At 67.8% G+C, this 27,722-nt stretch overlaps 3 protein-coding genes across 7 annotated transcripts; 2 read left to right on the plus strand and 1 right to left on the minus strand.

Annotated features, from left to right (window-relative positions):
- Window positions 1–601: 601 nt before the first annotated feature.
- On the plus strand, window positions 602–17,202 carry AGBL5 (AGBL carboxypeptidase 5). 3 transcript variants are annotated; one of them, XM_065631856.1, is made up of 14 exons: window positions 602–883; window positions 1,098–1,269; window positions 2,524–2,690; window positions 3,854–4,031; window positions 4,893–5,071; window positions 6,162–6,711; window positions 7,858–8,027; window positions 11,744–11,879; window positions 12,158–12,348; window positions 12,950–13,158; window positions 15,638–15,741; window positions 16,140–16,186; window positions 16,336–16,493; window positions 16,696–17,202. In XM_065631856.1, the coding sequence occupies exons 1-14, from the start codon at window positions 687–689 to the stop codon at window positions 16,968–16,970; spliced, it is 2,733 nt and encodes a 910-aa protein (XP_065487928.1). In that variant the 5' UTR covers window positions 602–686; the 3' UTR covers window positions 16,971–17,202. The 3 variants fall into 3 exon arrangements, with proteins under 3 accessions (XP_065487928.1, XP_065487929.1, XP_065487930.1); XM_065631857.1 differs by lacking the exon at window positions 16,336–16,493 and having other exon boundaries at window positions 16,696–16,828; XM_065631858.1 differs by lacking the exons at window positions 15,638–15,741; window positions 16,140–16,186; window positions 16,336–16,493; window positions 16,696–17,202 and adding an exon at window positions 13,331–14,273.
- A 22-nt stretch (window positions 17,203–17,224) lies between these two features.
- Window positions 17,225–17,842, minus strand: OST4 (oligosaccharyltransferase complex subunit 4, non-catalytic). Its single transcript, XM_065631867.1, has 3 exons — window positions 17,764–17,842; window positions 17,449–17,591; window positions 17,225–17,347 (listed from the first exon to the last, which is right to left on the minus strand). The coding sequence occupies exon 2, from the start codon at window positions 17,588–17,590 to the stop codon at window positions 17,477–17,479; it is 114 nt and encodes a 37-aa protein (XP_065487939.1). The 5' UTR covers window position 17,591; window positions 17,764–17,842; the 3' UTR covers window positions 17,225–17,347; window positions 17,449–17,476.
- Window positions 17,843–19,101: 1,259 nt separating this feature from the next.
- Window positions 19,102–27,713, plus strand: EMILIN1 (elastin microfibril interfacer 1). Of its 3 annotated transcripts, none has more exons than XM_065631855.1 (8): window positions 19,102–19,812; window positions 22,182–22,307; window positions 23,207–23,409; window positions 23,484–25,262; window positions 26,296–26,403; window positions 26,525–26,542; window positions 26,868–26,907; window positions 27,193–27,282. In XM_065631855.1, the coding sequence occupies exons 1-7, from the start codon at window positions 19,640–19,642 to the stop codon at window positions 26,900–26,902; spliced, it is 2,442 nt and encodes an 813-aa protein (XP_065487927.1). In that variant the 5' UTR covers window positions 19,102–19,639; the 3' UTR covers window positions 26,903–26,907; window positions 27,193–27,282. The 3 variants fall into 3 exon arrangements, with proteins under 3 accessions (XP_065487927.1, XP_065487925.1, XP_065487926.1); XM_065631853.1 differs by having other exon boundaries at window positions 19,104–19,812; window positions 26,773–26,907; window positions 27,193–27,713; XM_065631854.1 differs by having other exon boundaries at window positions 19,106–19,812; window positions 23,487–25,262; window positions 26,773–26,907; window positions 27,193–27,713.
- The last annotated feature ends 9 nt before the right edge of the window (window positions 27,714–27,722 follow it).

Here is a 27,722-nt window from a genome sequence, read left to right on the forward strand (position 1 = left end):
ATGCACATGTGTGTATATAGATGTGTGCATGTGTTATGTACAGGCATGCCCATAAGTGTGCGGGCATTTGTGTGTAAATGCAGGTGTGTGTATGTGCACGTGTGTGTCCATGGCTGTGTATATCCGTGTTCTTATGTGCAGGCACACAAGTGTGTGCACATGTGTATGTGTGTAGATATAGGGGTGTACAGTTGTGCGTATATGTCTGCATATACGTGTGTTATGTGCATATGAACGTGTGTGTGTAGATACGTGCATGCACATGCACACCTGTGTGCACGTGTTCACGTGCATGTGTATGTACGAGTGTTAGAGCCGTGTGCACATGCACGTGCACACAGGCGTGGGTACGCGCGGGTGTATGTCCCCGTGTGCATGTGAACACGTGTCCGTGCACGCGTGTGTCCGTCCGCGCACACGCGTGTGCAGGTGCGCGTGCCCGGGCCGTGTCCGCGCGCACTCCCGCTTCCAGGGGCGTGGCCAGCGGGGGGCAGTCCCGGGGTGGGCGGGGCCCGCGCGGCGCGGCAGCCCGTTGCCCAGGCGCCGTCCAATGGGCGGGCGCGTTGCTAGGGAGCGGCGGGCCAATGGGCGGGCGCGTTGCTGTTGCCAGGCGGCACGGCGGGCCGGGCCGGGCGGCGGAGCGGAGCGCGGCGGGGCCATGAGCGGGCGGCGGCGGCCCGGCAGCCATGGAGATCCGCTGCGGGGGGCTGCTCTTCAGCTCCCGCTTCGACTCGGGCAACCTGGCGCACGTCGAGCAGGTGGGGCCGCCCGGGGCGGGGGGCGGCCCCGCGGCCTGGGGCGCCGCCCTCCCCGCCGCCGACTACGAGTTCAACGTGTGGACGCGGCCCGACTGCGCCCAGACCGAGTATGAGAACGGCAACAGGTAACGGGGCGGGGGGGCCGGGAAGGGCGGCTGGCGGGGCCGGGGCTCCCCCGGGGAAGGGGCTGGGGGGAGCGGGGGGCATTGACAGGGGCAGCCGCCGTGGGAGGGGCCGCCCGGGGGCTCTGTGCCCCGGACCCGCCCGGCTGCCCGCGGGGGCCCGGGCAGGGCACTGCCGGGCTCGGGGCTCAGCTGGGGCTCATGTCCTGTCCCCCAGGTCCTGGTTCTACTTCAGCGTGCAGGGGGGAGCTCCCGGAAAGCTGATCAAGCTGCACATCCTGAACATGAACAAGCAGAGCCGGCTGTACTCCCAGGGCATGTCCCCCTTCGTGCGCACCCTGCCCGCGCGGCCCCGCTGGGAGCGCATCCGCGAGCGGCCCAGCTTCGAGGTACGGGCGTGGGGCCGGGGGCTCGGCTGAAGGGGGGCAGCAGGCAGGGGGGGAGCCCTGTGGTCAGGGTGGGGGCAGCTCTGGGGACGCTCACACCCCTTGCTTGCTGCTCCAGGTGATCTCTAGCTCTCCGTGGCACGGCAGGGTGGGTGAGTGGCTGGTTCGTACTTCCGCAGCCCCAAGGGAGAGGGTGGGAGGTGAGTGATAAAGCCCCTTCCCTGGGCCCAGCACTCGGGAGAGAAGGACCCAACAGCTCTTTTCTGCTGACCGGCTCGGGGTGGGCACCAGCTCTCCCTGGGTGATGTCCCTGTTGTGTGACAGGGGAACAGCAGAGCCGCTCTCGCAGCACACCTGTGGCTTCCTTTCCCGTTCATCCGTTGTTGAAGTGGCCGATAACCAGCTCCTTGCAGTGAGCTGTGCAGCGTCAGGGTGCTAATGCCCCTGCGAGGGGAGCGGTGTGGGGTGAGAGCCCTGGAACTGATGCAGCCTGAGCAGCCGCAGCAGCGGGTTGACTCTCTCAGCACAAACAGTTAAAGCTGTTTGGGCCTTAAACAGGTGGGTTTGGGTCCTGGTGCTTTCTGGTTTTGGTCTGCGGGAGCTGCCTGAGGCAGCGTCACTGCAGGTGCTCTGGGTTTTCCTTGCTCTGTGCACGCTGCTGCAAGGGGGCAGTGACCCCCGAGCATGTCCCCCGGCTCTGCCCTGTGGAACAGGGACCAGAGGGAAGCTCCTGTCCCCTGGCTTGGGACAAGAAGATGCTCGATTTGACCCACGCCAGCACCAGGGAAATGCACGATGTACAACTGAGCTTTGCAGCACTCATTAGCTTTGCAAAGCATTAAAATACAGTGTTATTGTTCAGTCTTTGGGCACTGGCAGGTGAGCACGAGGGCCAGAAGGAATCCCCTGGGTTTCCGGAGAGCTCTGCCTAGAGCTAGGCACACAGCGAGGCTCCAGCATCCTTGCGAGGACCCGAGTGCTGTGTGGCAGCAAGCAGGGAACCCAGGGCTTTGTGTGACACAGCCTGATGTTTTGGAGATGTGAGCAAAGTGGGCTGGAGTCTGCTGGGAGCGCAGCTCCAGTTCCTGCACGGTTAGAGGAGGGCGAGCGGCTGCCGGCACCTGACACACGAGAGAACCGGCACAACAGTGCTGGAGCAGAACTGCGGGGGTTCACGGTGGCTGTGGCCGCTGGGCTGTGCCAGGAAGGTGGCTCTGTGTGGCCTCGTCCGCTCAGCCTCCGCTTTGTGTCTGTCAGATGGTGGAGACGCAGTTCGTGCTGTCCTTCGTGCACCGCTTCCTGGAGCACCGCGGGGCCACCACCTACTTTGCCTTCTGCTACCCCTTCTCCTACACCGAGTGCCAGGAGATGCTGGCGCAGCTGGACAGCCGCTTCCAGGAGTGCCAGCACATGTCTCCCAGCAGGTGTGCACCCCGCTCCCCCTGTGGGGTATCCCCCCGGTCCTGCCTGGCTCTTGTTCCTCTGGATCCCAGTTCTGCACGAGCTGCTGCAGCAGCTGCCCCCGAGCTCGCGCTTCTGAGGGCCTCCCAGAGGCTGGTCCCTCCAGATTCCCCAGGGCAGGTTCCTGTCAGGTGGAAGAGGCTGAGAAGGGGCTGGAGCGGAGCTGCAGCCCTCGGTTTAGCAGGGGGGTTCTCAGAGGCCAGCGCCTCAGTTGCTTCCCCCTCCTGCCTGCAGGAAGGTTGGGACATCTTGCTGCCAAGAGCCAGCTGTAGTGCTGGGCTCTTTGTGGGTCATGCTGGGAGGTTCCTGTGATCTCAAGAATTTCTTCTCTGAAGTCAGAGGGGAACTTAATACCTGGCTGAGGGGAAGAGGAGGACAGGGTGTTCCTGCAGGTAACTCGGTCCCGCAGCCCCTCCTGCCCCAGAGACCTCCTGTGCCGTGCAGCCAGGATCACAAACACGTTTTCTTAGACAAGGGGCAAGCGGTGGTTTATTGGAAGGAGTTTGTTCTTAAATTGTCACATGATGGAGAACTACAGGAATTTCCAAGCCTGGCAGTTGGTGAGAGCCTGCCTGTCAGCAGGACCAGGGGATCTCTGACTGAATCCCGACTCCCTGGGTGCTGGGGGGCTGTCAGCAGGACATGGGGATCTCTGACTGAACCCCAGCTCCCTGGGTGCTGGAGGGCTGTCAGCAGGGCTGAGGGGGTCTCTGCACTGCGCAGGGGGGCTGTGCACCCCTCTGTGTGATGATCAAACCCCCAAGGACCCACTGGGTGCTGCCTCCCCTGCTCACCCAGAAGCTCAGCTGCAGGCATCGGGGAGGGCTTGGGGTTCTGGTCAGGCTGGGCAGCAGAGAGAGCAGGATGTGGTCCCAGGTGAGTGGCTGGAGGCTGAGCTGAGGGCTGCGGGGGTGGAGGGTGTCCCCAGCCCTGACAGGACCCCATTTGCCCCTCGGGGCAGCTCCAGCCGCTGCCGCAGGAGTGCAGCGCCCTGTCCCTCAGTCCCCGGCTTGGCAGCACACTCGGCTGGGCCGGTGGTGCCTGAGCCGAACCGCTCCCTGCGCGGCTCTGCCCACGTGCTGCAGCTGAGCGGGGCAGCCTGGCTGAGCCTCTCCTCACCCTGCAGCCCCCTCGACTCCGTCTACTACCACCGGGAGCTGCTGTGCCACTCGCTGGACAAGCTGCGCGTGGACCTGCTGACCATCACCTCGTGCCACGGCATGCTGGAGAAGCGGGAGCCGCGCCTGGACAAGCTCTTCCCTGACACCAGCACCCCCCGGCCACGCCGCTTCGCGGGGAAGAGGGTGAGCTCCGTGGTGGGGGTGGGGAGCGCAGCCAGCAGGCTGTGCGACCAGCTGCGTGTTGGGGCCTTGCTGCCACCCTCGCGTCTGGGACTCAAGAGGTGTCACATCCTGAAGTTTGGGAGCAGAGAGTTAGAGACCCCATGCTGAGGCGAGGGAGCCAGTCCTGCCAGGAGCCCCGGTGCACTGTGATGTGCCCTCTGGTGGCACCACACCGATGTTCCTCAGGCCAAAGGTTAGTGTCATCTCCTAAGGGTTTTGTTCTGTCCTTTTATCGCTGTTGGCCCATGAAGCTGTGAAGAAGCTGAGGGCAGTGCTGTGTTTGAGCTGTCAGTCCCTGCTGCCATAGGCGGCCCTGCCTGCTGGGGTGGGAATGGGCAGCGAGCTTCCTCTGCGGCTGTGCAGAGTGGGGACGGGCAGCCGGGAGGCTGCACGCGTGTCTCTTGCTGTGAAGCTCCCACTAAGCTCTCCGGGACACGCTTTATGTCACCTCTGTGGCCAGGCTGGTCCCCGCACTGTGGATCATGTGGGGCTGTTTCCAGGGACGTGACTCTGGCTCTGCCTCTCGGCACCCACGCTCTGGTTTCTCGTGGTGGCTGCTGTGGGGCCACTGTCCCTGCGGTCTCAGGCAGGGACAACCAACCCTGTTCCACGCAGGACCTGGCAGAGGCACTGGGCAAAGAAACCACCAAAACCTGCCGTGCTACCACACCCGGTGTCTGGTTGTGTGCTCCTCCGGGCAGCGTGGTGCCTGGCTGTGGTGCAGGGTGGGAGCCTCAGGGAGCATTTTTCCCTTGGCTGAGCCATCACAGCATTGCCGGGCAGGCAGGAACCTGCCCATCATCCCCATCTGTTTGCCCCCAGGTGTTTTTCCTGAGCAGCAGAGTACACCCGGGAGAAACACCCTCCAGCTTCGTCTTCAACGGCTTCCTGGACTTCATCCTGCGGGAGGAGGACCCCCGTGCCCAGATGCTGCGGCGGATGTTCGTCTTCAAGCTTGTTCCCATGCTGAACCCCGACGGGGTGGTGCGGGGCCACTACCGGTGAGTGTGCACGGCTGCAGCTTTGCCGGGGGCTGAGCCGGGCTGGTCTCTCCCAGTTTGGAGCTGATGTACATTTCGTGGCAGCTGGGAAGAAAGGTCCTGAGATCCCGTGTCAGCAGAAGGAGCCAAGGCCCATGGGCTGCAGGGTCTCTGGGGGATGCTTGGGGCTGCTGATGCCTGCACAGGTCACCTCCTAGGCCAGGGCTTTCCAGCTGGGGTGGGCAGTGCTGCCCTGTGCCTCCGGGACACTGTCCTGTCCCATCCTCACTCTTCCCAGTGTGTGGGAGCCAGGTGGCCTCAGGATGGTGAGGTCGATTGGGCGCTGCTCGCTGAGGTGTGTCACAGCACAAGAGGGTCTCAGCTGTGCTGGGGCAGAGTGTTAAAGAAATGCTCTCAACTCCAGGTTTCCCACAGCAAAGTCTCACGTGTCTGTGTTTAAAAAAGAAGTTTAATCAAAAGATGAAATGAAAAATAAACAGAAAGGTGCAGCAAAGCCACAGTCCAGACTGGGTGCCTCTCAAGGGGAGGGACCCCAAAACAAAAGAGGTTTGGGTTTTTCAACCCTCACAATCTCTGCACCCACTCTCCGACTGCCCATCATGTGCCGTCCACACGCTTTTTGGTCTGGTGGTAATTCTGGATCTGGGGCTCCTTTATTTCTTATTGGATTCTCTTTCTCCATCCTCCAGGCAGCTTTTTGGCTGTTCTTACCTTGATGGTTTGCAGCCTCTGCTGACAGAGTTTCCTCTCTGGCTCCTGGTCTGGTCTTCAGGGCCCCGTCACCAAACACCCAGGTCATGACAGGTTCACGAGATGGCCTGGAGTTCCAGTGAGCCCGGCCACTCATCTGAGTTTGGCTACTCTGCTAAAAGAGGTTATTCAAACAGAAGAACACAGCTACAAGAATAGAATATAATTAAGCAGTTAGTTTGATTAAACCTATTCTGCAGCACAGAGTCTCTGCCCTGGGGGTGGTTTGGCCGGTTGTGCCTGTTCAGAGCCTCAGCCGTGCCGAGTGAGGTCGGCTCTGCCTTTGCCGAACAGACGGTGCTGTGCCAAGGACCTCACGTCCCCTCTGCTCTCTCCGCAGAACCGACTCCCGAGGAGTGAACCTGAACCGGCAGTACCTGAACCCTGATGCTGAGCTACACCCTGCTGTGTACGGCGCCAAAGCCGTGCTGCTCTACCACCATGTCCACAGCCGCGTCCTGCCAGGCTCTCCCGACTGGAGGACCTACGTCTCCCCACTCAGCACCACCTTGCTAAGCACAAAATCTTCTAACCATTCCATCCGCAGCAGCATCTTGTCCTCAGAGCTGTCGGAGCTCGAGAAAGCCAATAACCTCCGCAACTCTGGCGGTGCCTGGCACGCCAGCATGCGCCTCAGCCCTCCTCAGGAAGCCCGGCTCTCGGCAGCGCCTGCCACCGCGCCGGGCGAGGACCCGGCTCCCTGGATCCTCCCGGCGAGCCGCACCACCAAGCACTGTGAGGAGGAGGCCGGGGAGCCTCCAGCAGCACCTCTCCCCGAAACCATCCCCCCCCGGGACAGCGGGCTGGCCTACTACGTGGATCTGCACGGGCACGCCTCCAAACGCGGCTGCTTCATGTACGGCAACAGCTTCAGCAACGAGAACGACCAGGTGAGGGCAGAGTGGGGGTATGGGGCACTGGAGCAGGCAGGGACCCTCCTGCTGCTGGGAGACGGGTGGAGGTCTCTGTGAGGACAGGGCGGTGCTCAAGGAGGGATCACTGGACTGGCTCCCCTGCTGTCAGCGCTCAGTGTGGTTTACTCTCTCCCCCCCTTCTCCCCCCCTTCTCCCCCCCTTCTCCCCCCCTTCTCCCCCCCTTCTCCCCCCCTTCTCCCCCCCTTCTCCCCCCCTTCTCCCCCCCTTCTCCCCCCCTTCTCCCCCCCTTCTCCCCCCCTTCTCCCCCCCTTCTCCCCCCCTTCTCCCCCCCTTCTCCCCCCCTTCTCCCCCCCTTCTCCCCCCCTTCTCCCCCCCTTCTCCCCCTCTCCCCTTCCTGTGAGCAGGGCAGTAGCCGCAGGTCTCAGCTTTCCCACGAGAGCTGCCCCTTCTCCCGCAGGGGAGGGGGTGGCCATGCCACTGGGCCCCCTCCCCTCAGCGAGCCGACTGCTGGGAGCGCCGGGCTGCTGCCTCTCCTTGCTGGCCATGGGCAGGGACAGGCAGGGCTGGGCAGCGACCCCCCGGGCAGGGCTGGAGCGTCTGAGACGTGGAATTGGGCAGGGTGGGCCCAGCCAACACCCCAGTATGTCCCAGAGCTCAGCGCTGCTGGTACTGGAGCAGAACAAACAGCCCAAAGTCAGAGAATCACAGAATCGTTTGGGTTTGAAAATGTCCTCAAGATCATGGAGTGCAACCATAATCCACCCCCGGCACTGCCCCATGTCCCTGAGAACCTCCTCTCCATCTGTCCAACCCCTCCAGGGATGGTGACTCCAGCACTGCCCTGGGCAGCCTGTTCCAGTGTCCCACAGCCCTTTGGGGAAGAAATTGTTCCCCAGATCCAACCTCAACCTCCCCTGGCGCAACTTGAGGCCGTTTCCTCTGGTCCTGGCGCTTGCTCCTGGGGAGCAGAGCCCGACCCCCCCTGGCTCCAAGCTGCTTTCAGGCAGTTCAGAGATCAGAAGGTCTCCCCTCAGCTCCTGTTCTCCAGGCTGAACCCCCCAGCTCCCTCAGCCGCTCCCATCACACTTGTGCTCCAGCCCCTTCCCCAGTTCTATTCCCTTCTCTCAACTCATGTTCACCATGTTCCTCTGTGCCTCGCAGGTGGAGAACATGCTGTTCCCCAAACTCATCTCCCTGAACTCGCCCTACTTTGACTTCATGGGCTGTAACTTCTCAGAGAAGAACATGTACGCCAAAGACAAGCGGGACGGGCAGTCAAAGGAGGGCAGCGGGCGCGTGGCCATCTTCAAAGCCCTGGGGATCATCCACAGGTAGGTGACCCCCCTGCCCACAGGCTGCCCCCTCCCCTCCAGCCTGGAAGGGACGCAGGACATTAGGGGAAGCTGGAGCCACTTCTGTGGGGTAGTTGTGACCTGCTCGGCTGCCCAGGGGTTTGGGACAGGCCAGGAAGAGTGTTTGGCACTCGGTGCAGGTGGGGCTGGGACCAGCCGTGCCGGGTGCTGCCGCGTTCCTGAGCCACAGGCCCCGCTCCTCGTGGGCCTCCTGTCCCTCGCGTCCCTCCTGCAGCCAGTCTGGCTCCTTGTCCTCGCTGCTGCAGAGCTGCTTGTGCATGGTGTTCCAGGAGGAATTCTCTTTCCCAGATGTTTATATTGAGCTGTAATTAAAACCCATTTAGCAGTAATGGGCTCAGCTTGCCCAGGCCTCGCATGCGAGGTTGCTGTGCAGGGTTCCAGCCACAACCAGTCTGTGGTTCTGTGAACTGCGGATATTTGTGTCATCTGTAGCAGCCACGGGCCTGTATCCAACAACAAATGGGATATTTTTGGCTTGTTTCTGTTGTGGTTGCTGGGAACATAAGACTGGCTGAACCCACCAGCCCAGCGGCCTGTCTGACCCTGTTTGGCTGCGGTGACCAGTCCCAGATGCCGAGGGGAGAGGACGAGAAGTGTGTGATGCTGTGTTTCCCAAGAATCCGTGGGTTGGGGAAACGTGGAAGCAGCACCAGGTGTCCCCAGAACCCCCCGCCCCAGGGACGAGCCGCTCTGCGGGCGCAGGGTCAGTGCCGGTGCAGGACCAGGCTGCCGGCAGGGACGGTGGCTCCCTCGGCTCCTTGTTTCCCCCAGTGCCTCAGCACTCCCCGTGCACTGTGCTGCTCCCCTGCACCCAGCAGCGCGGTGGTGCAGCCACTGCCACCCCTCTGGTAGCAGACATGGGTTTAGGCTGGGGCTGCTGGTGCAGCTCGCTCTGTGGCCATTTGCCCTGGCTGGCAGGGAACAGCCCGTGGCTAATCTGGCAGTGACAACCTGAGTGTGGTGAGAGTTCTGCTGCGGTCAGGGTGCTCTGGGGACGGTGCAGGAGCCTCGACGGTTTTCTGCTGTGTTAGTGAGCGAATTAGAATGTCCTGAGTGGGAAGTGACCCACCAGGATCATGGAGTCCAACTCCTGTTCCTGCACAGGACACCCCACAGCTCACACCGTGTGTCTGAGGACGTTGTCCAGTCTCTTCTTGAACACTGTCAGGTTGGGGCCGTGACACCTCCCTGGGGAGCCTGTTCCAGTGTCCAGCACCTCTGGGTGAAGAACCTTTTCCTCATGTCCAACTGACCCTCCCTGGCACATCTTCCTGCCAGTCCCATTCCCTGGGTTCTGTCACTGTCACAGAGAGAAGAGCTCAGCCCTGCCCCTCCTGCTCCCCTGCTGAAGCTGCAGGGCCATGAGCTCTGCCCTCAGTCTCCTCTTCTCCAGGCTGAACAAACCCAGGGACTTCAGCTGCTCCTCATCCAGCTTACCCTCCAAACCTCGCACCAACTTCATGGCCTCCTCTGGACACTCTCCAGCAGCTCTATTTTTATAATTGACCCTGAGCAGTGGGGCAGATGGATGCGATCCTGGCTGGCAGCTCCCATCACCACCTCTCCTTCCCACCCTGGACACGTGCTCCGGGAGGGCTCGTGTGGTGATTTCACGGGGACCAAGGTGAGGCTGACTGGCCTCTCAGTCCTGGATGGTCTTTTTTAACAATAGATGCAACACTTGCCTTTCTTCACCCATCAGGGACCCTCCACTCCCCGTCACCTTCCGGAGATGACCAAGGGGGGCCCCACAAGGACCTTAGCACCCTTGGGTGCTGCCCCACGGGTGTGGGGCTCACAGGGTTCGTGTTTCTCAGGAGATCCCCAGCTTGATTATCCTCCACTTCTGATGTTTTCCTCCTGGAGCCCCAGCTCCAGCCAGAGCGATCCTCCCCCCACCCACGGCTTTCTTCAGGGGAGCTCAACACAAGTCCTCTGCCACCAGCTGCTCTCCTGCCACTTCTGTCCATCTCCCCAAGTACTGAGAAGGGTCATTCCTGCAATCGGGAGATTCTACCCCCAAAACCTGCCACCTCTCCTAAGCTCCTGTGTCCTTCAGAGCTGCCTCCAGTGGGATCCTGCTTCCTGGTGCCCTGACATAGCTGAAATCAGCTCTTCTGGGGTGCAGGCGCCGTGTCCCGCGCTCTCCTCCCCTCGGGATCTCGAGCTCCGCTGTTTACTGGTCCCTACAGACCAGGCTGCCGTTCGTTACCACATCCCCAGCCATCAGGTTCCTCCTGCCTGGGATCCAGCTGTGTTGCACCACTGGCTGGCCTGTCCAGCACCCAACACCTCTATTGGGAAGTTATTCCCAATAAGCATTTAATGGATGTTTCTGTTGAGATTTTTTTTTCTCAGCACCGTTGGGCAGAGGTGAATTTCTGTCACCCATTGCATTGTGCAGTGAGATGCACGGTGTCACCAGGCGCCATGGGCGTGTGTTCATTGTGGATCTTAACAGCCCTTTGGTTTTTTTCCCACCTTTTCCTCCGTCCATTCTCCTGTCCCTTGTGCAAATCTCTTGCCCTGTCCTGAGCGTGAGCTCCCTGGGGTGACTGCAGGCCCTTGTGGGATAACCAGAGAACATGTTTTGGTAGCCATTTCACCCCCAAAAGCAGTTGGGGTGTCCCTGGCAGCTGTGGGTTCCTTGACTGGGGATTTAAGATAAGAAGTGGGTACTTTGGCGCTTTGGAAGCTCCATGCTGGGCGATCGCTGCTGCTGCTGCTGTGGCCGGTCCTTCCTTTGGCATTGACTTCATAGGATCACAGGATGGTTTGTGTTGAAGGACCTTCTCCGCTCCCCCAGTGCTCCCCCTGCCATGGGCAGGGACATCTGCACCAGCTCAGGTTGCTCAGAGCCCCGTCCAGCCTGGCCTGGGATGTCTCCAGGGATGGTTCAGCCACCACCTCTCTGGCCAACCTGGGCCAGGCTCTCACTACCCTCAGCAAAACAATTTCTTCATGTCTGGCCTGAATCTCCCTCCTTTAGTTTAAAACCATCACCCCTTGTCCTATCGCAACAGGCCCTACTAAAAAGTCTCTCTCCATCTTTCTAACAAGCCCGCTTTAATCATTGAAGGCCACACTAATGTCTCCCTGGAGCTTCTCTTCTCCAGCTGAACCCCCCAGCTCTCTCAGCCTGTCCTCCCAGCAGAGCTGGTCCAGCCTCAGGTCATTTCTGGGGCTCCTCTGGCCCCTCTCCAGCAGGTCCATGTGTGTCCTGTGCTGAGGCCCCAGAGCTGGCCCAGCACTGCAGGGGGGTCTCAGCAGAGCAGAGCAGAAGGGCAGGATCCCCCCACACCTGCTGCTCACGGGGCTGGGGACGCAGCCCAGGACACGGGTGGTTTCTGGGCCGTGAGCCCCGAGTCTGGTCCCTTGTGTCCTGTGCCACAGGCCCCTCTCCTGCCCTCACCACGCCTCTGGCTTATACCTGACAGCCAGCTGCTGCTTTTTGCCCCTTTCTTGCTGCCTCAGCAGATGGGAAGCAGCAGCGCACATGAAGCAGGTTGCTCCCAGGCAGGAGCCATTCTTCTCTCCAGACCCCTCCTGGGCCAGGGGATGCTGGTGGCTCCTGGGGTTGAGCTCTGCTCACACCGTGTCATCGCAGCGGTCGTGCTGCTGTGTGGGGCAGGTGTGGGTCTGTGGGGTAACCCGGCCTTCCCTCTGCCCCGCAGCTACACTCTGGAGTGCAACTACAACACGGGGCGCTCGGTGAACAGCATCCCAGTGGCCTGCCATGACAACGGGCGCGCCAGCCCGCCACCCCCACCCTCCTTCCCCTCCAAGTACACCGTGGAGCTGTTCGAGCAGGTACGGGGCCCGGCAGCGGGCGAACGGGTGGCACAGCCCTGCCCCAAGGCCACAGGAAGAACCTCTCACCTTCTCTCCTGCTTTGCACTTGCTGTCCCCATGAAAACTCCTGCGCCGGTCTACGGTGCAGTTTTGGAAGGGAATGTGGATGAAATGAACTCTGGGGGTTGTCTGGGATTTGGGGGTGGGTTTTCTTTGTTTGTTTTCCTGCCTGCAGTCCCAGAGAGCTGCTGCTCTTTCTTGAGGCCATTCTCACCGGCCGCCTCTTGCCCTGGCAGGTCGGCAGAGCCCTGGCCGTGGCGGCGCTGGACATGGCCGAGTCCAACCCCTGGCCACGCATCGTCCTGTCAGAGCACAGCAGCCTCAGCAACCTGCGGGCCTGGATGCTGAAGCACGTGCGCAGCACGAGGGGCGCAGGCGGGGGCCCGCGGAGGAGAGCAGGTGCCAGGACCCCTCCCCGGAGCTCCACGTAAGGGCTTGCTGGGTTGAGCGGTCAGGAGCTGCAGGGTAATGCAAATTAGAGATGATAAATGTACTCCGAGTGAGTTACCTGCAGCTAAAAAAGCCCAGGTTTATTCATTCACTTTCCCGCCCTGCTGGGGCCCCTGCCCATCCCTGCAGTTTGGTTTGTGAATTGCAGGGGCACCCCCAGCCCCAGCTATCAGCAGGCAGGAGGGGATGCAGCCACGCAGGGTGAGGTTCTTTGGGATTCCCCTGCCCTGGTAACTGGGAAGCGATTCTCTGCCTGCAGAGAGCACCAGCGGCTCCTCTGCTCCTCAGTCCCCAGCCAGGTCCAGCGCTGGGCTGGGACGGGTTTGGGTCTGGGGGTGTGGGAGTGGGAACTCTGACACGATGCTGCTGCCTGAGGCTGCAGGGACAGCGAGGGGACAGCCCCTGTGATGTCCCTGCCCCCAGCTGCTGCCAGCCCCGGGGAAAGGTCCGGGGCTCTGGGGAGATGGTGTCTCTGCAGGTGCCAGATGCTGGTGGGGAAGGACGGGGGGAGCAGAGGGGCTGGCAGAGGGGAGCCCCCTCCCGTGGAGCCGCTGAGCCTCCCGTTTGTCACCTTCCAGCAGCCTCCCCATCTCAGCCTCCGACAACGCCCTGTCCCGCGTGAGGAGCTTCAGCAACGGCACCAGTGGGAGCGGCAGCAGCCAGCAGGACTCGCCGCAGATCAGAGCCTCCCCCAGCTTCACCTTTGGCTGCAGCAGGGCCTCGGGCCCGGCTGCCGCGAGCCAGAGCCCCCTGAAAGGCAGTGACACAGCCCTGGCGCCAGGCAGAGGTAAGCGGGGCTGGGGACCGCTTGTGCACTTGATCCGGTACCTGTCGAGCTGCTGTACAAAGCTGCAGCCCTGAGGAGAGCTCTGTGCCAGCATAATGGTATGTTTTGATGTAATAAAAGTGGTTTTACGTGGAAGAAGTGCATGTGAACCGCCACCCCGTCTCCTCGGAAGGGTCCTGGATGCCGCACGCAGCTCCCTGCTCCATCCAGAGCAGCCCTGGCCGGGGCAGGACAGACACTGCGCGGTGAGACCCGCGGCTGCTCCAGCCCAGCCGCTGCGGGAGCCGAGGGACCCAGCGGAGCCCCCGGCCCACAGCGCTGCAGGGCAGAGCTGCCACCGCCCCCCCACACTGGGCTCTGGGACTCTGCCCATGCCAGGGCTGGGGCCTGGGGCCATTGGGCTTTGGAGAAGCCAGCACCGAAAACCTCTGCTCGATCTCCCTCGGCCTCAGCTGCTCCCAAAGCCTTCCCAAGGCCAGCAGGGATACACCAAAGCGCCTTTTTCCTTCCCAGGCTGAGCCACGGGCAGCCATAGCACGGGGCTCTGGTCATGGTGAGGCAGGCGGGTAGAGCCGTAATTAGTCACTGGGGGCTTGGACAGCACAGTGAGTCCTGTCCGGTGGGCAGTCGGAGCTGCCGAACCACCCCCATGGCTGGGAGAAAGGCCCTGGCTTCCCACCCCACCACCATGGCCTGGGGAGGGGCTGCCAGAGCAGGGCCAGACGCCGGCTGTGCCCTCGGCCCGGCAGGGCGGGCTGCAGCCCGTGGGGGGCAGCCCCGGTTGCCGGTGCTGCGTGCTGGTCCCACAGGCCCCAGCTGAGGACACGGGGCTGCACCAGGAGCCCCGGTGCCATGGGCTCTGCCACGCTCCCAGGGGTCCCAGCACCAGAGGTGTGTGAGCGAGGGGCCGTGTTTGGGGCAGGGCTGCCGGTGTGACTGGGGGAGATCAGGCTGTGGTTGTGCTGAGGCACTGTGTCCCAGTGCCACTCTCAGGAGGGGTCACTGTGCATCCCGCTGTCAGCTCCTTCCTCCTGCTCTGCCTGTTTCCCGTGTTGCTTTGCCCCCCGCCCCGTGTTCGCTCTCTTGCTGTGTGGTGACTGTTTCTCGTCTGCCATGAGAACGTGGTGGGGAGGAAATAAAAGGCTGATGTTCTCATGGGCACGTTGTAACGTCTGGTCCTTCTGCCGTGTGCGCTCAGCCCCCGGCCCCATCCCCAGCTGCTGGTGACAGTCGGGCACTGGGGGAACAGACCGTGGGGGCCAGAGGGGCAGAGCCTGTCCCACAGCATGGGTCAGCATCATCCTCAGCCTGTGCTGTCCCCTCGCTGGCTGCCACCACAGCTGCACAGGGACATGTGGCTGGGAATGCTTTGACCCTCGGCTTTGCTGTAAAAGCCCCACGGCATGGCGGTCCCACCAGCTGTCCCCAGGCAGTGGCTTTGGGGCACAGGAGGAGGACACTCTCTCAGAGTTGTGCCCCATCCTCCCACTGCCAAGATCTGTGCCATGGGGAAGGGGCAGGAGTTGTCACTCGCTGGTACCACCTGCTGTCACCCCTAAAGCCACAGCCCCAAGAGCTGCATCTGTAAACTGGCCCCGGCACAGACTTTGCTGCAGTCGGCTCCTGCTCGCGGGTCATGTCTGCTGTGGGGTCCAGCGCTCATGGCTGGCCCGGGCGTTTTACGTGTTGTTTGTTCCCCAGGGGACACCATCGTGGTTTTGCCGTCATGGTTTCGCCCCTGTGCAGCTCAGGCCCCCCAGCCGCTCACTCTGCCCAGCAGGACAGGGTAGAGAATGGCAAGGGTAGAAGTGGGAAAGCTCCAGGAATGAGGCAAAGATGATTTAACAGGGAAGCTGAAGCTGTGCGAGCAAAGCTGAGCCAGCTCAGCTGGTCCCTCGGCGCTGCCCTTGCAGGCGGGTGTGTGGCCATGGCCGGGACACCCGGGCTCCAGCCTGACAGCAGCAGCTAGGGGAATAAAAACCATCGCTGTGAATGTCCCCTTCCTCCTCCTGCCCAGCTCTTATCACTGAGCGGCATGTCACGTACTCTGGGATGTCGCTTGGTCCGTGGGTCTGCAGTCCTGGCTCTGTCCCCCCAGCACAGCTGGTCAGAGTCCAGCACACCAGCAGGGCCAGGGCGTGAACCGGGACTGAGCCCCGGCTGCCCTGGCACGGCCCTGCCTGTACCCGCTACAGCCGTGCCCGTGCCTGCCCGTCTCTGGCACCACGGCTGAGCGCCAGCACAAAGCTTGGCCACAGCCAAAGCCTCATCCTGCGGTGGCCGGTCGGCTCCCTGCCTGCACAGCACAGCTTGGCGAGGGCTCTGCACTGGCTCGGGGCTTGGCCAGGCTGTGCTGATCCACACCGCAGCAGCTCGGTGTGGCCAGGGCAGCAGCCGGTGCCCTCGCCACGGCTCACAGCCTCCTCACCCACCCTGTGTGTCCCTCCACAGGCTGAGCTCTGTCTCGTTTCTCACACAGGGTTCCTGCCAGCCACCCGGGCGGCGCTGAGCAGCCATGGACCACGCCAGGCCCAGCGCGGCGCGGGAGAGCCAGCAGCTGCCCGTGGCACATCACTGCCGCAGGTACCATGGGCACTGGCGGGGAGGGGAGCCTGGGGGGTGCAGGGCCCTGCGCCCCTGTTCTGGTGGTCCCTGGGAGGGGGCTGCCCCACAGCACTGCCAGCCGGGCCTGGGGGACGTGGGGCTGGGCCAGGGCTGTGCTGGGAGGTGCTGGGCCCTCCTCCTGAGCCAGACACACCGTCCAGGGCACTGCACACTGACCACCCTGGCTGGTGGGGGCTTCCCAAAGGGCTTGGACACCCCCGGCTGTGGGGCTGAGACCCCCCCAGCTGTGGGGCTCTGCCAGGAGCTTCTGCCCTGCACACGTCTCCCGAGCCACACAGACACCCAGGCACAAGGTCCTGCAAGAGTGGGGACAAACACCCCCCTGGGCACTGACCCCACTTGTCTGCTCTCTGCAGGCGCTGCTGAAGAAGCTGGAGCCCAGGAAACTGCCAGAGCAGCCCAGGTAGGTGCTGGCATTGGCCACAGCGTGAGGCCACCCACAGCCAGCCCCGAGCCGGGGCAGTGGGAGCCCCTGCAAAGCCCCCTGGGAAAGGGGGCCTGGAGGGGGGCTGCGCAGCCCCCAGCTCAGGAGCGCTGCCTGGTTCTCTGCAGCCTGGGGGGACCCCCCCTGCGCCCCAGCAGGATCCCCGTGCGGCAGAGGGTGGCTGTGCCCAGCCAGAGCCTGCCCAGCCTCTGCGCCAGCAGCACCGCAGCCCCTGGGGCCGGGGCACGCAGCCAGGACGGGGCCCACGCCACGCAGCCCCCCACAGGTACGGCACAGCCCTGGCACTGCCCTGGGGGCTGCCCCCGCCCACCGTCCTCAGCAGGGTCACAGCCCTGCTCACCGCGGCACAGCAGAGTCTGTCACCCCCAGCACCAGCTGGGTGACCCCAATGAGCTGCAACAGGGGCTGTGGGGACCCAGCCCGGCCCCACACCCTGTGGGTGGTGACACTGGTCTCCGTCCCCACAGGACTCTGCCAGGAGACCCCGGCGCCTGCCGTGGGGGTACCGAGCGCTGAGGAACCCATCCTGTGCGGGGGCCAGGGCCTGGGGCCTCGCGGTGCCTGGGGGCTGCGGTGCGGGCAGGGGGACCCCCGCCCTGCGCTGGGGAGGGGGCTCCCACCTCTGCACCCCGGACCCTCCCCACCGTGCTCTCCGCCACCGCAGCCCCCGCCGGGCCCAGCCACCGGCCCCTCCTCGCTCAGCTCCTACCGGCAGCTGCTCTTCTTCTGTGCTGAGGCCTGACTGCAGCCCCTGGCCCCGCGGCTCACCGGCCCCGCGGCTCAGCACGCACTGTGGTCCGCACCGCGTGGGCAGGGCCAGGACCCCCCAGACCAAAGCTGCACCGGCGCAGAGCCCAGCCCCCAGCGGGTCCGGTACCACCACAGCCACCGCTCGCCCAGCGCCGCGTCCGGGCAGCGCCCACCGGCAGCCCCGCTCCTCCCCGCGGGCCCGGCGGAGGGGCCAGGGCGGCTGGGAGAGATTTTTACATCACACGGTTTTGTCTGTTATGATCGTGTTTCTGCTAAAAGTTGGTTTGGAAAAAGCGGCGTCTCCTGCATCAGCGCAGCGCCGCGGCGGCTCCGCCACGGTCCCGGTCCCGGTCCCGGTCCCCCATGGCCCTGCGGGAGGGACGAGGGTGAGCGGGGCTGGCGCTGGGGCTGGCCCCCCGGGCCGGTCTCCCCGGTGCTGGGGCTCCCGGGCGGGTCTCCCCGGGTCTCACCGTGTCTCCCCGCGGTCCCTCCCGGGCCTCACTCCTGCTTCTTGGGGTTGTTGACGGCCACGTAGTGGTAGAGCACGACGAGCAGGAAGAGCGACACGCCCAGCATGTTGGCGAAGATGGCGAGCTGCACGTCCGTCACCATCCTGCGGGGACGCGCTGCCAGCGGGACCCGGCGCAGCCCCGGGCCCCCCGGGCAGGACCCCCGCAGCCCCGGGCGGGCAGAGCCGCCCCGCCGCGGGCCCCCCGGCCCCCGCCCCTCCCCGGCCCCGGCTCCGGCCCCCCCGCCGCCCCCAGCTCCGGCCCCCCCGCGCTCACGCGCTCCGCTCCCGCCGCCGCCGCCACGTCTCCTGCGCCGCGCGCGACTTCCGGCCGCGGGGCACGGCGGGAGGGGCGGGGCCTCGGGAGCGCGGCCCGCCCGGGGTGACGTCAGACCCGCCTCGGGCTCGGCGGTGACGTCATGGCCGAGTCCCGCCCACGGCGTGACGTCACGGCTGCCGGGCCCCGCCGCAGGGCGCGCTCTGTACACACGCGCGCGGTGACGTCAGAGCTCCTGGCCCCGGCCCGGCAGTGACGTCACGGCCTGGCGCACCACGAGCCCCTGGGCAGGGAAACGGCCCCGGTGTCCCCCCGGTGCCCCCGCGAACGGCCGAACGCCCTGACCCCCGGCAGCCGCCGTACGAGGCCGGGGCGGGGCCGGCGGGTGGAGCCGCGGCGGCGGAGCTGATTATGGCGGGGGATGGGGCCGGGATGGGGAGCGCGGGGCGGCGGGGCTGGGCGGGCTGTGCTGGGATATACCGGGCGTGCTCGGCCGTACCGGGCCATACCGGGCTGTACGGGGCCGGTGCAGGACGGGCCACAGCGCGGGGTCCCAGCAGCGAGTCCCCCCGGGTCCTGCCCCCGCGCCGTCCCTGCATGCCCGCGCAGCGGGGACAGCGCTGGACCGTTGGGACGAGGCCCCGGCCGCACTGTCCCCCCCGGCTCCGGCTGGTGTCCCCGGCGCAGGGCAGAGCCAACCCCCCGCCCCTCCCCCCGCCCAGCTGCCGGCAGCTGTTTGTGCTTAACCCGCGCTCCGCACGGCAGTTCCCGCGCGGCTGCTGCGCCAGCCCGTGACGTCATCCGGGGCTGGGGCCAAGCTGTGATGTCACCAGGAGGCTGTTACATCACCGTTGGGCTGGGGAAGCCGTGGTGTCACTGCAGACCAGGGCCAGGGCAGCCATTGTCACACCACGGGGCCAGGGTGGCCGCAGTGTCACCGCCTGCTCCAGGCTGGGTCCCCACGGCCCCGGTGACCCCCTGTCCCCAGCGCAGTGTGGACATGGGGCTGTGCCCGGCTCTGGAGCAGCACCGCTGGCACAGGGACATGGCACAGGGACACGGTGCCGCAGGTTCACAGCGATGTGGCCAGGTCGAACACCATGTGCTGGGTGCAGGAAGCCCCCGCCAGCGCTGGCGGGGCCAGGCTGTGCTGCGGGCAGTGCCGGGGGCCGTGCCAGCAGCACCAGGGCCACGGGGAGTGTGGCAGCCCCGGCCTGGCCCAGGGACTCCCGAGCTGGGGAGCGGCGAGGGCAGCCCCGGTGTGCCGGGCGGCGATGGGGAGTGGGGCAGGCAGGATTGGCCATGGCGGCACAGGAGCTGTGTGAGGCCATGGCTGGGCCAGGGCTGGGGTGTGGCGGGCGCCGTGGCCGTGCCAGGCTGTGGCGGTGCAGGGTGGGAGCTGTGGCGGTAGCACCGGCCGCGCTGGCTGCTGGCCGCCTTGGCCCCCTGCCCGGCCTCTCTGGCTTCCCCGTCCCCCTTTCCCGTCCCCGCTGGCGTCCCGGCCTAACGAGAAGCAGATGTGCGGGTGGCGGGGGCGGGGGCCGGCGGGGGCCGCGGTGCCCGGCAGAGGCCGCGGCGCGCCGGGGGCTGTGCGGGCCGGCGAGGGGGCCGCAGCGGGCAGGAAGCGGGGGGCCCCGGGGACCCAGTCGTCGGGCAGCGCCGGGGCGGCTCTGGCGGCGAGGGGCTGGCCGAGGCGCGGCTGAGGGGAGGGCAGAGCGGCCGTGCCGAGCCGCGCCGTGCCGAGCCGCACAGAGCCAGCAGCGAGGCGGCCGCCACGGGACGCGCTGTGCGCTCCTGAGCTGGGCCGTGCCGGCCGAGCCACAGCGAGCCACACTGTGCCACGCCACACCGTGCTGTGCCTGGCTGCCCGGCCAGCATGGCCCCCTGGCTCTGGCCGTGCCTCCTGGCCGCTCAGGCCCTCGCTGCAAACTTCCCCCCCAGGTACAGCCTCTACACTGGGGGGGCCGCCCCGCTCAGCACCGTCCAGGCCACGGCCCCCCAGGGCCCTGCTGCGGCCCACGGTGCTGCCCGGGCCGCCAGCCGGCACAGGTAGGAGCCGCGACACCGGGCTGTGCTGGGAGGGGATCTGGGTGGCCGGGCAGCGCTGGGGGAGCCGGGTGCATCTGCCCACCCTGATGCCATGGGCAGCGGCACGTGCCGTGTCCAGCTCGGGATGCGTGGCGAGAGGCAGCAGGTCCTGCCCGCGGTGGGTGCCGCTGTGCCGGGTGCCGCTGTGCCGGCTGCCGGGGACAGCACTGGGGGCTCCTGGACCTGCTGGGGCTGCCCCACCCTCGGTCCCGCTGTCCACAGCGCGGGGCGGGTGCGGGCAGTGGGTGCACGTGGAGGGGACGGTCTCGGGGCTGCACGTGGGACACGGCACCGGGAGGGGCTGGGGCACAGACCCGGTGCGGGGGAGTGGAACCGCCCAGTGAGCTGCAGTTCCCGGGGGTTGTGCTGGCCGGTGCAGCGAGTGCCGGTGCCGGGGATCCCGAGGCCGGTCCTGCGACAGCATCACTCGCGGGTGCTGTGCACCCCGGCACAGCGACCGCGCTGGCAGGGACGGGGAGGGAGTGAGGGGCCCGGACCCACCCTGCCCCCGTCCTCGTGCCTGTCCCTGTCCCTACTGGTGCCAGGGGCTGGGCAGTGTGGGGCTGTGGGTCGGGGAGCTGCGCGGTGCAGGGCAGGGGGTGGCCCCACGCCGGGCTGGGGTCACACTCACCGCGGCCACATCAGTGTGGCCGTGTGGGGTGGAGCTGCACCGGCACGGCTGCAGCCAGCGCCTGCCCGTCCCTGCCCCACGGCGGCCCCACGGCAGCCCCAGCAGCGCAGCGCAGGCGGGCAGACCTGGCTGCAGCTGGGGGGCTGCCTGGGAAGGGGCACGTGGGGCAGGCACCCCCAGGCCCCAGCCCAGCCCCACAGCACCGTGCGGGGCAGGGACACGGCTGAGCGTTTGCTGGCAGCTCGGGGGGCACAGCGACCCATCCCCATGGCTTGGGGGGCACGGCGAGTGTCCCCATGCCCTGCCCTTTCAGGAGGGCTCCTGTCCACCCCATCCCTGGGACACGGACATGCCTGGTCCCAGGCGTTGGGACCCCAGCGCGGCCCGGGGGGTCCCAGGGTCCCGCGGGTGTGGGGCTGAGGGGGACACGGGGAGGCCGGGGGATGGGAAGGAGGGAGGAGGGGGGGGATTGTCGGTCGGCGCAGAAACTTCCAGCGGCCCCTGGGGAGGAGCTGGAATCCAGCCGGGGCCTGAGGGGAACCAGCCGGGCTGCCGGGAACCGGCCGCGGCTCCGCGGGCCCCAGCACCGCCCGGGGGGGCCGGTCCCTGCGGGGCTGCCGGGGGGGCTGCTCCGTGCGGGGCTGGGGGTGCCGGCTGCGGGGCCGGCCCGGGGCTGCGGCTCCGCTCACACCATATAAGGCTGCGCCCGGGTCCCGGCAGCCTGTGGGGCTGGGCGGGGGTCCCACCATAGGGCTGGGGTCCCGGCAGCCTGTGGGGCTGCGCAGGGGTCCCGCCGTGGGGCCGGGGCCCCGGCAGCCTGTGGGGCTGCGCGGGGGTCCCGCCGTGGGGCCGGGGCCCCGGCAGCCTGTGGGGCTGCGCGGGGGTCCCGCCGTGGGGCCGGGGTCCCGGCAGCCTGTGGGGCTGCGTGGGGGTCCCGCCGTGGGGCCGGGGTCCCGGCAGCCTGTGGGGCTGCGTGGGGGTCCCGCCGTGGGGCCGGGGTCCCGGCAGCCTGTGGGGCTGCGCAGGGGCCGTGTCCAGCCGTGGTGTGGCTGGGCTGGGGGGCAGTGCCCCCGCAGGGACACCGCCCCCCGTCCCTGCTGTTCGCTCTGTCTGGGGCGGTGACTCTCCCTTGCAGACTCCTGGTTGGGGGGGCAATGGCGGTGAGGGGCTGCCCCCTCAGTGAGTGGCTACTCAGGCCCCACCAGTGCAGGCGACCAGGGACACGTGGGACAGTGATGGGGCGGGATGTGGGGCACCCATCCCCAAAACAGGCCCCACAGCATGGTGTGACGGTGTCCCTGGCACCCTGAACCATGCCTGGCACCCCGAATCATGCCTGGCACCCTGAATTCCTACAGGGCTCCCCAAAGCTGCCCCACGGCCGGGGGCTGCAGCTGCTCCTGTGGTCCCAGTGGCCCCCGCGGGGCTCAGCAAAGGGCACCTGTGCTGCCGGCAGAGCGGGGATGAAAGGGCAGGATCCGGCCCATTACCCCGCAGCGCTGGGCCGTGACGGCTGCTACCGGTGGGGCCAGCAGGGCCAGCGTGGGGCCGGGCTGGCGGGGACGGTGTGTGCCAGGGGGTACCTGGTGCATCCCGGTTCGATGCCCGGTGTGTGTTCAGGGTACCCAGTGTGTGGTCGGGTACCCGGTGTGTACGGGCCAATGCCCAGTGTGCGGTGTGAGCCATGCCCGTCCCGCAGGAACTGGTGTGCCTACGTGGTGACGCGCCGCGTGAGCTGCGTGGTGGAGGACGGCGTGGAGAGCTTCGTGAAGCCGGATTACCAGCCCTGCGCCTGGGGGCAGCTGCAGTGCCCCCGCGTCCTGGCGTGAGTGGGGACGGGGCTGGGGGCCCTGGGGGGCTCTGGGAGGGCTTGGGGGGTCGGAGCAGCTGGGTCTGGCCACGGCCCCGCTGCCCCCTCGCTGCCGCCTCTGGTGTTTATCCGCCCCGGGGTCGTGTTTACTTTTTCGCAAGAGCCGGCGGCCTCCAGCGGTGCCGGGGGTGACCGGCCCCCCCGCCCAGCCCGCGGCCCCGGCAGGCGGGTGCTGGGACCCCAGGGCTCCCCGGCCCAGCCCCGCTGTGGGGCAGTGAGGCTGGCAGGGGGTGATGCGGCACTGGGTGGGGGTCGGGCAGGGGCTGCCCCCCTGGCCACCAGCGGTTGAGCAAGAGGCCGGCACAGGCTGGGGGGCCCAGCGGTGCCGCCAGGGCCAGACCACAGCTGGGGTTTGGTTTGGCTGCGGCTGCCCTGCCCTGAGCTGCTGCCCCACGGCTCCACACACATGGGGCTGCAGCAGAGTGCGGGCAGGGTGTGTGTGGGCAGGGCTGTGCGGGCAGGGTGTGTGCGGGCAGGGCTGTGCGGGCAGGGCTGTGCGGGCAGGGTGTGTGCGGGCAGGGTGTGTGTGGGCAGGGGCTGTGCGGGCAGGGCTGTGCGGGCAGGGCTGTGCGGGCAGGGGCTGTGTGGGCAGGGGCTGTGCGGGCAGGGTGTGTGTGGGCAGGGGCTGTGCGGGCAGGGGCTGTGCGGGCAGGGCTGTGCGGGCAGGGGCTGTGCGGGCAGGGGCTGTGTGGGCAGGGCTGTGCGGGCAGGGCTGTGCGGGCAGGGTGTGTGTGGGCAGGGTGTGTGTGGGCAGGGTGTGTGCGGGCAGGGGCTCTCCGCTCTCCCTGCTGCCCCAGGACCAGCCCCGGTCCCCCGCCTCGGGCCCGCCCTCCATGAGGTCTCCTGTGCCACAGGTACCGGAGTTTCCTGCGGCCCCGCTATAAGGTGGCTCAGCGCACTGTGTCGGAACTTGCCTGGCGCTGCTGCCAGGGCTACTCGGGCGAGGACTGCACCGAGGGGCCGGCCACCCCCCTGCCCACCGGCCGCCCCCCGCCCCGGCCTGGCCGCCCCACGCTCTCCGGCTTCGGCAACCCCCTGAGCGGCCTAGGGGGTGAAGGTAGTGCCGGGGCTGGGGGACGCACCGGGGGGGCGGCCCTGGCACGGCCGCGGTTCTGATGGTGCGTGCGGCAGCAGGTGGCGGGGACGCGGAGAAGGTGCGGCAGCTGGAGGAGCAGGTGCGGCGGCTGAGCCAGCAGGTGGAGGAGCTGCGGGCCGGCACACCGGAGCACCCGCGCCCCGCGGCAAACGGTGGCCCCGAGGGCGAGCAGGTGGCCGACGCGGCCGCCCCCGCTGAGGTGCGGGAGGCGCTGAGCCACATCCAGCGGCGGCTGGAGGAGCTGGAGAGCCGCCTGCGCCGGCAGGAGAGCGCCCGGGACGGCCCGGGCCCGGCGCTGAGCGAGCTGGAGCAGCAGCTGCAGGAGACCTGCGCGGCCTGCACGGCCGGCACCGAGGGGCTGCGGCGGCAGGCGGCCGAGGACCGGGAACGCATGCGGGCGCTGGAGAAGCTGGTGGGCTCGGTGGACCAGCGCAACCGGGACGCGGTGGAGTCAGTGCAGCGGCACATCAGCAGCCTGAGCAGCCGCCTGGCCCCCGCCGCCCCGCCGCCAGACGAGCTGCACCGGCGCCTGGCCGAGCTGGAGCGGCGGCTGGAGGGGCTGCCCACGGCCGCGCTGGGGCCGGGCACGCAGGGGCCGGTGCTGGCCCGGCGGCTGGCGGAGCTGGAGGGGCGGCTGAACGCCTCGCGGGCCGGCCCGTGGGCCCCCGAGCCCGAGCCCCGGCAGGGCGGGCTGCCGGGCCGCCTGGCCAACCTGAGCCGGGCGGTGGAGGGGCTGGCGGCCAGCGGGGCGCAGCGCGGAGCGCGCCTGGCCGAGCTGGAGGGGCTGCTGGCCCGCTGCGGCCAGCCCTGCCCCGCCAGCCCCGAGCCGGACGGGCAGCTCGGGCCGCTCGTGCGGCAGCTGGAGCGGCGGCTGCAGGACACCGAGGGGCAGCTGCGGGCGCTGGGGACCGGCGGGGACGGGCTGGCCGGGACCCTGCGGGGGCTGCGGGCGGACGGGGCGGAGCTGCGGGAGCTGCTGCGGGCGCAGGGGGAGGCGCTGGGGGGGCTGGCGGGGCGGCTGGAGGCGGGGGGGGCCGTGGCGGAGGAGCTGGCGCAGCTCCGCAACCGGACGGGGCGGCTGGAGGCCGAGCTGGGGGCGCTGCGCGACGGCCCCTGCCCCCGGACGTGCGCCCCGGGGCCGGAGCTGGAGCGGCTGCGGGCGCAGGTGGACGCCTGTACCGCAGCCTGCGGCCCGGCCCGGCCCGGGCCCGCCGCCACCCAGCCGGAGCCGGAGCCGGAGCCGGAGCCGCCGCTGGAGGGGTTCGGCGTGTTCGGGGGCCCCTCGCCCTCCGAGCTGCGGGCGCTGCGGGACGAGCTGGCCGCGGCGCTGCTGGGCCTGGGCGGGCTGAACGCCTCGGTGCAGGGGCTGCAGGACGCGCTGGACCAGCAGGACGCCCGGCAGCGCCAGCTGGGCGGCGTCACCGACCGCATCGTGGCCGAGCTGGACCAGGCGGCGGCGGCGGCGGCGGCGCGGGAGGCGGAGAGCGAGGAGCGGCTGGAGGCGCTGGTGCGGGAGCTGACGCGGGCCGGGGGCTGCCCGGCCGGGCTGGAGCCGCGGGTGGCCAAGCTGGAGGGGCTGTGCGAGCAGCTGGACGCCGTGGCCGGGGGGCTGCGGGGGCTGCGGGACGGGCTGGGCCGGCACGTGGCCGGGCTGTGGGGCGCCGTGCGGGAGCTGAACGGCTCGGCCGCCGCACACGCCGCGCTGCTGCACAAGGCGCTGGACTCGCAGCTCCCGCGCCGGCTCAGCGCCCTCAACAGCAGCCTGCAGCACCTGCGAGGGGACGTGCTGCGCCTGGAACAGCGAGAGCTCGCCGGTGCGCGGGGCGGCGGGACACGGGGACACAAGGGGGAGCAGGGGGCACAGGGCTGCTGGGGCAGTGCTTGGGGACCACGACAGGGTCATGGGGACACAAGGGGGAGCAGGGGGCACAGGGCTGCTGGGGCAGTGCTTGGGGACCACGACAGGGTCATGGGGACACAAGGGGGAGCAGGGGGCACAGGGCTGCTGGGGCAGTGCTTGGGGACCACGACAGGGTCATGGGGACACAAGGGGGAGCAGGGGGCACAGGGCTGCTGGGGCAGTGCTTGGGGACCACGACAGGGTCATGGGGACACGGGGACACAAGGGGGAGCAGGGGGCACAGGGCTGCTGGGGCAGTGCTTGGGGACCACGACAGGGTCATGGGGACACGGGGACACAAGGGGGAGCAGGGGGCACAGGGCTGCTGGGGCAGTGCTTGGGGACCACGACAGGGTCATGGGGACACGGGGACACAAGGGGGAGCAGGGGGCACAGGGCTGCTGGGGCAGTGCTTGGGGACCACGACAGGGTCATGGGGACACAAGGGGGAGCAGGGGGCACAGGGCTGCTGGGGCAGTGCTTGGGGACCACGACAGGGTCATGGGGACACGGGGACACAAGGGGGAGCAGGGGGCACAGGGCTGCTGGGGCAGTGCTTGGGGACCACGACAGGGTCATGGGGACACAAGGGGGAGCAGGGGGCACAGGGCTGCAGGGACAGTGCTTGGGGACCACAACAGGGTCATGGGGACACAGGGACATGGGGACACAAGGCATCATGGGGGAGCAGGGGGCACAGGGCTGCTGGGGCGGTGCCTGGGGACCATGAGAAGCAGCAGCTTATGGGGCTGCAGTGCTTGGGGACACAAACCACAGGGACAAAAGTCAGGGGGACATGGAGCCTCACGGTCTGGGGACATGGGGACACAAGCCATGGGACTGTGGGGTGTGTGGACATGGGGATGCAAGCCATGGGGATGAAGGGCTGTGTGGTGAGGGGAAGGGCTGTGGGGCCAGGGCAGCTCTAACCCCCATCTGTCCTTCAGGCCCCCCCGGCCCCCCTGGACCCGCTGGCCCCAGGGGTGAGGTGGGCCCCCCCGGGCCCTCTGGGCCCCCTGGCAAAGATGGAGAACAAGGCCCCATGGGCCCCCCGGGTAAGGAGCAACCCCTCACACCCCCTCCCCTGCAGTGGGGCAGTGCTGGCACGGCCGGACCCAGCGCCTGGGGATCCTGCCCCGTGCCGGCCATGCAGCCCCCTCCTCCCTTTCCCTCTAGGGCTGCCTGGAGAGAGAGGTAGGCAGGGGCTGGGGGTTTGGTGTGGGGACCTGGGGGTCTGCAAAGGCAGCTGGGGGTGTCTGGGTGGGTGTGAGGGGAGTGGCGGGGGTACAAGGCACTGGGGTGACGGGCACAGCTGGGGACATGGTCAAGGTGGGGGGCACAGACACGGCGAAGTGGCAGGTATGGGGGGCTGGGGGTGCTGGGGGAGAGCGGGGCCGGGTGCCCCGTGCTGACGCGGTGCCCAGGCGAGGTGGGGGAGCCGGGCTCCGTGCCCCGCATCGCCTTCTCGGCCGCCCTGAGCACCCAGCGCGTGGAGCCGGGCACCGTCCCCTTCGACCAGGTGCTGCTCAACGATGGAGGCGCCTACGACCCTGAGACGGGTGAGTGGCGCGGCCGGGGGGTTGGGATGGGGGCTGGGGGCTGCGGGATGGGTGTGGGCTGGGATGGGGGGGTGTGAGCTGCATTCTCGTGGGTGAAGCCTGGTCCCGGGGTGCACTAAAGACCATGGGATGGGGGGCTTTCAGGGGGGGCCGTGCATGTCCTGCGGGTGTAGTGATGGCCGTGGGGTGCAGTGGGGGAGCCCGGGCGTGCAGACCCCACGCTGGGGGCACCGAGGTCCCTGGGGATGGGGCGGCTGCCAGCACTGATGCCCACCGCCCCCGCAGGCATGTTCACGGCGCCGGTGAGCGGGCGGTACCTGGTGAGCGCGGTGCTGACAGGGCACAAGGGCGAGCAGCTGGAGGCCGTGCTGTCCCGCTCCAACCAGGGCATTGCCCGCCTGGACTCGGCCGGGTTCCAGCCCGAGGGGCTGGAGAAGGAGCCGGTGGCCGCGCTGCAGCCCAGCCCCGGCGCGCTCGGCGTCTTCAGCCTCCTGCTGCCGCTGGCGGCCGGCGAGACCCTCTGCGTGGACCTGGTGTCGGGGCGCTTGGCCCACGCACCCGACGAGCCCCTCACCGTCTTCAGCGGGGCCCTGCTCTACGACACCGACGAGCCCTAGAGACCCCGGGCCCCCCCGGCGTGGGCCCCCCCCCACAGCCAGGCCAGGGGATCCCCACACCTCGGCAGGACCCCACCCACCTGTCCTGTTATTTATCAGCACCCCCCCACCCCTTGCTCCCCCACCACCACGCATCCCTGCCCCACACCACCTGCCCCGGCCCCCCACTGCCCCCCACAAAATACAGATGCGGCACTG

Source organism: Caloenas nicobarica, chromosome 3, assembly GCF_036013445.1.
Source record: "Caloenas nicobarica isolate bCalNic1 chromosome 3, bCalNic1.hap1, whole genome shotgun sequence".
NCBI lineage: Eukaryota > Metazoa > Chordata > Aves > Columbiformes > Columbidae > Caloenas > Caloenas nicobarica.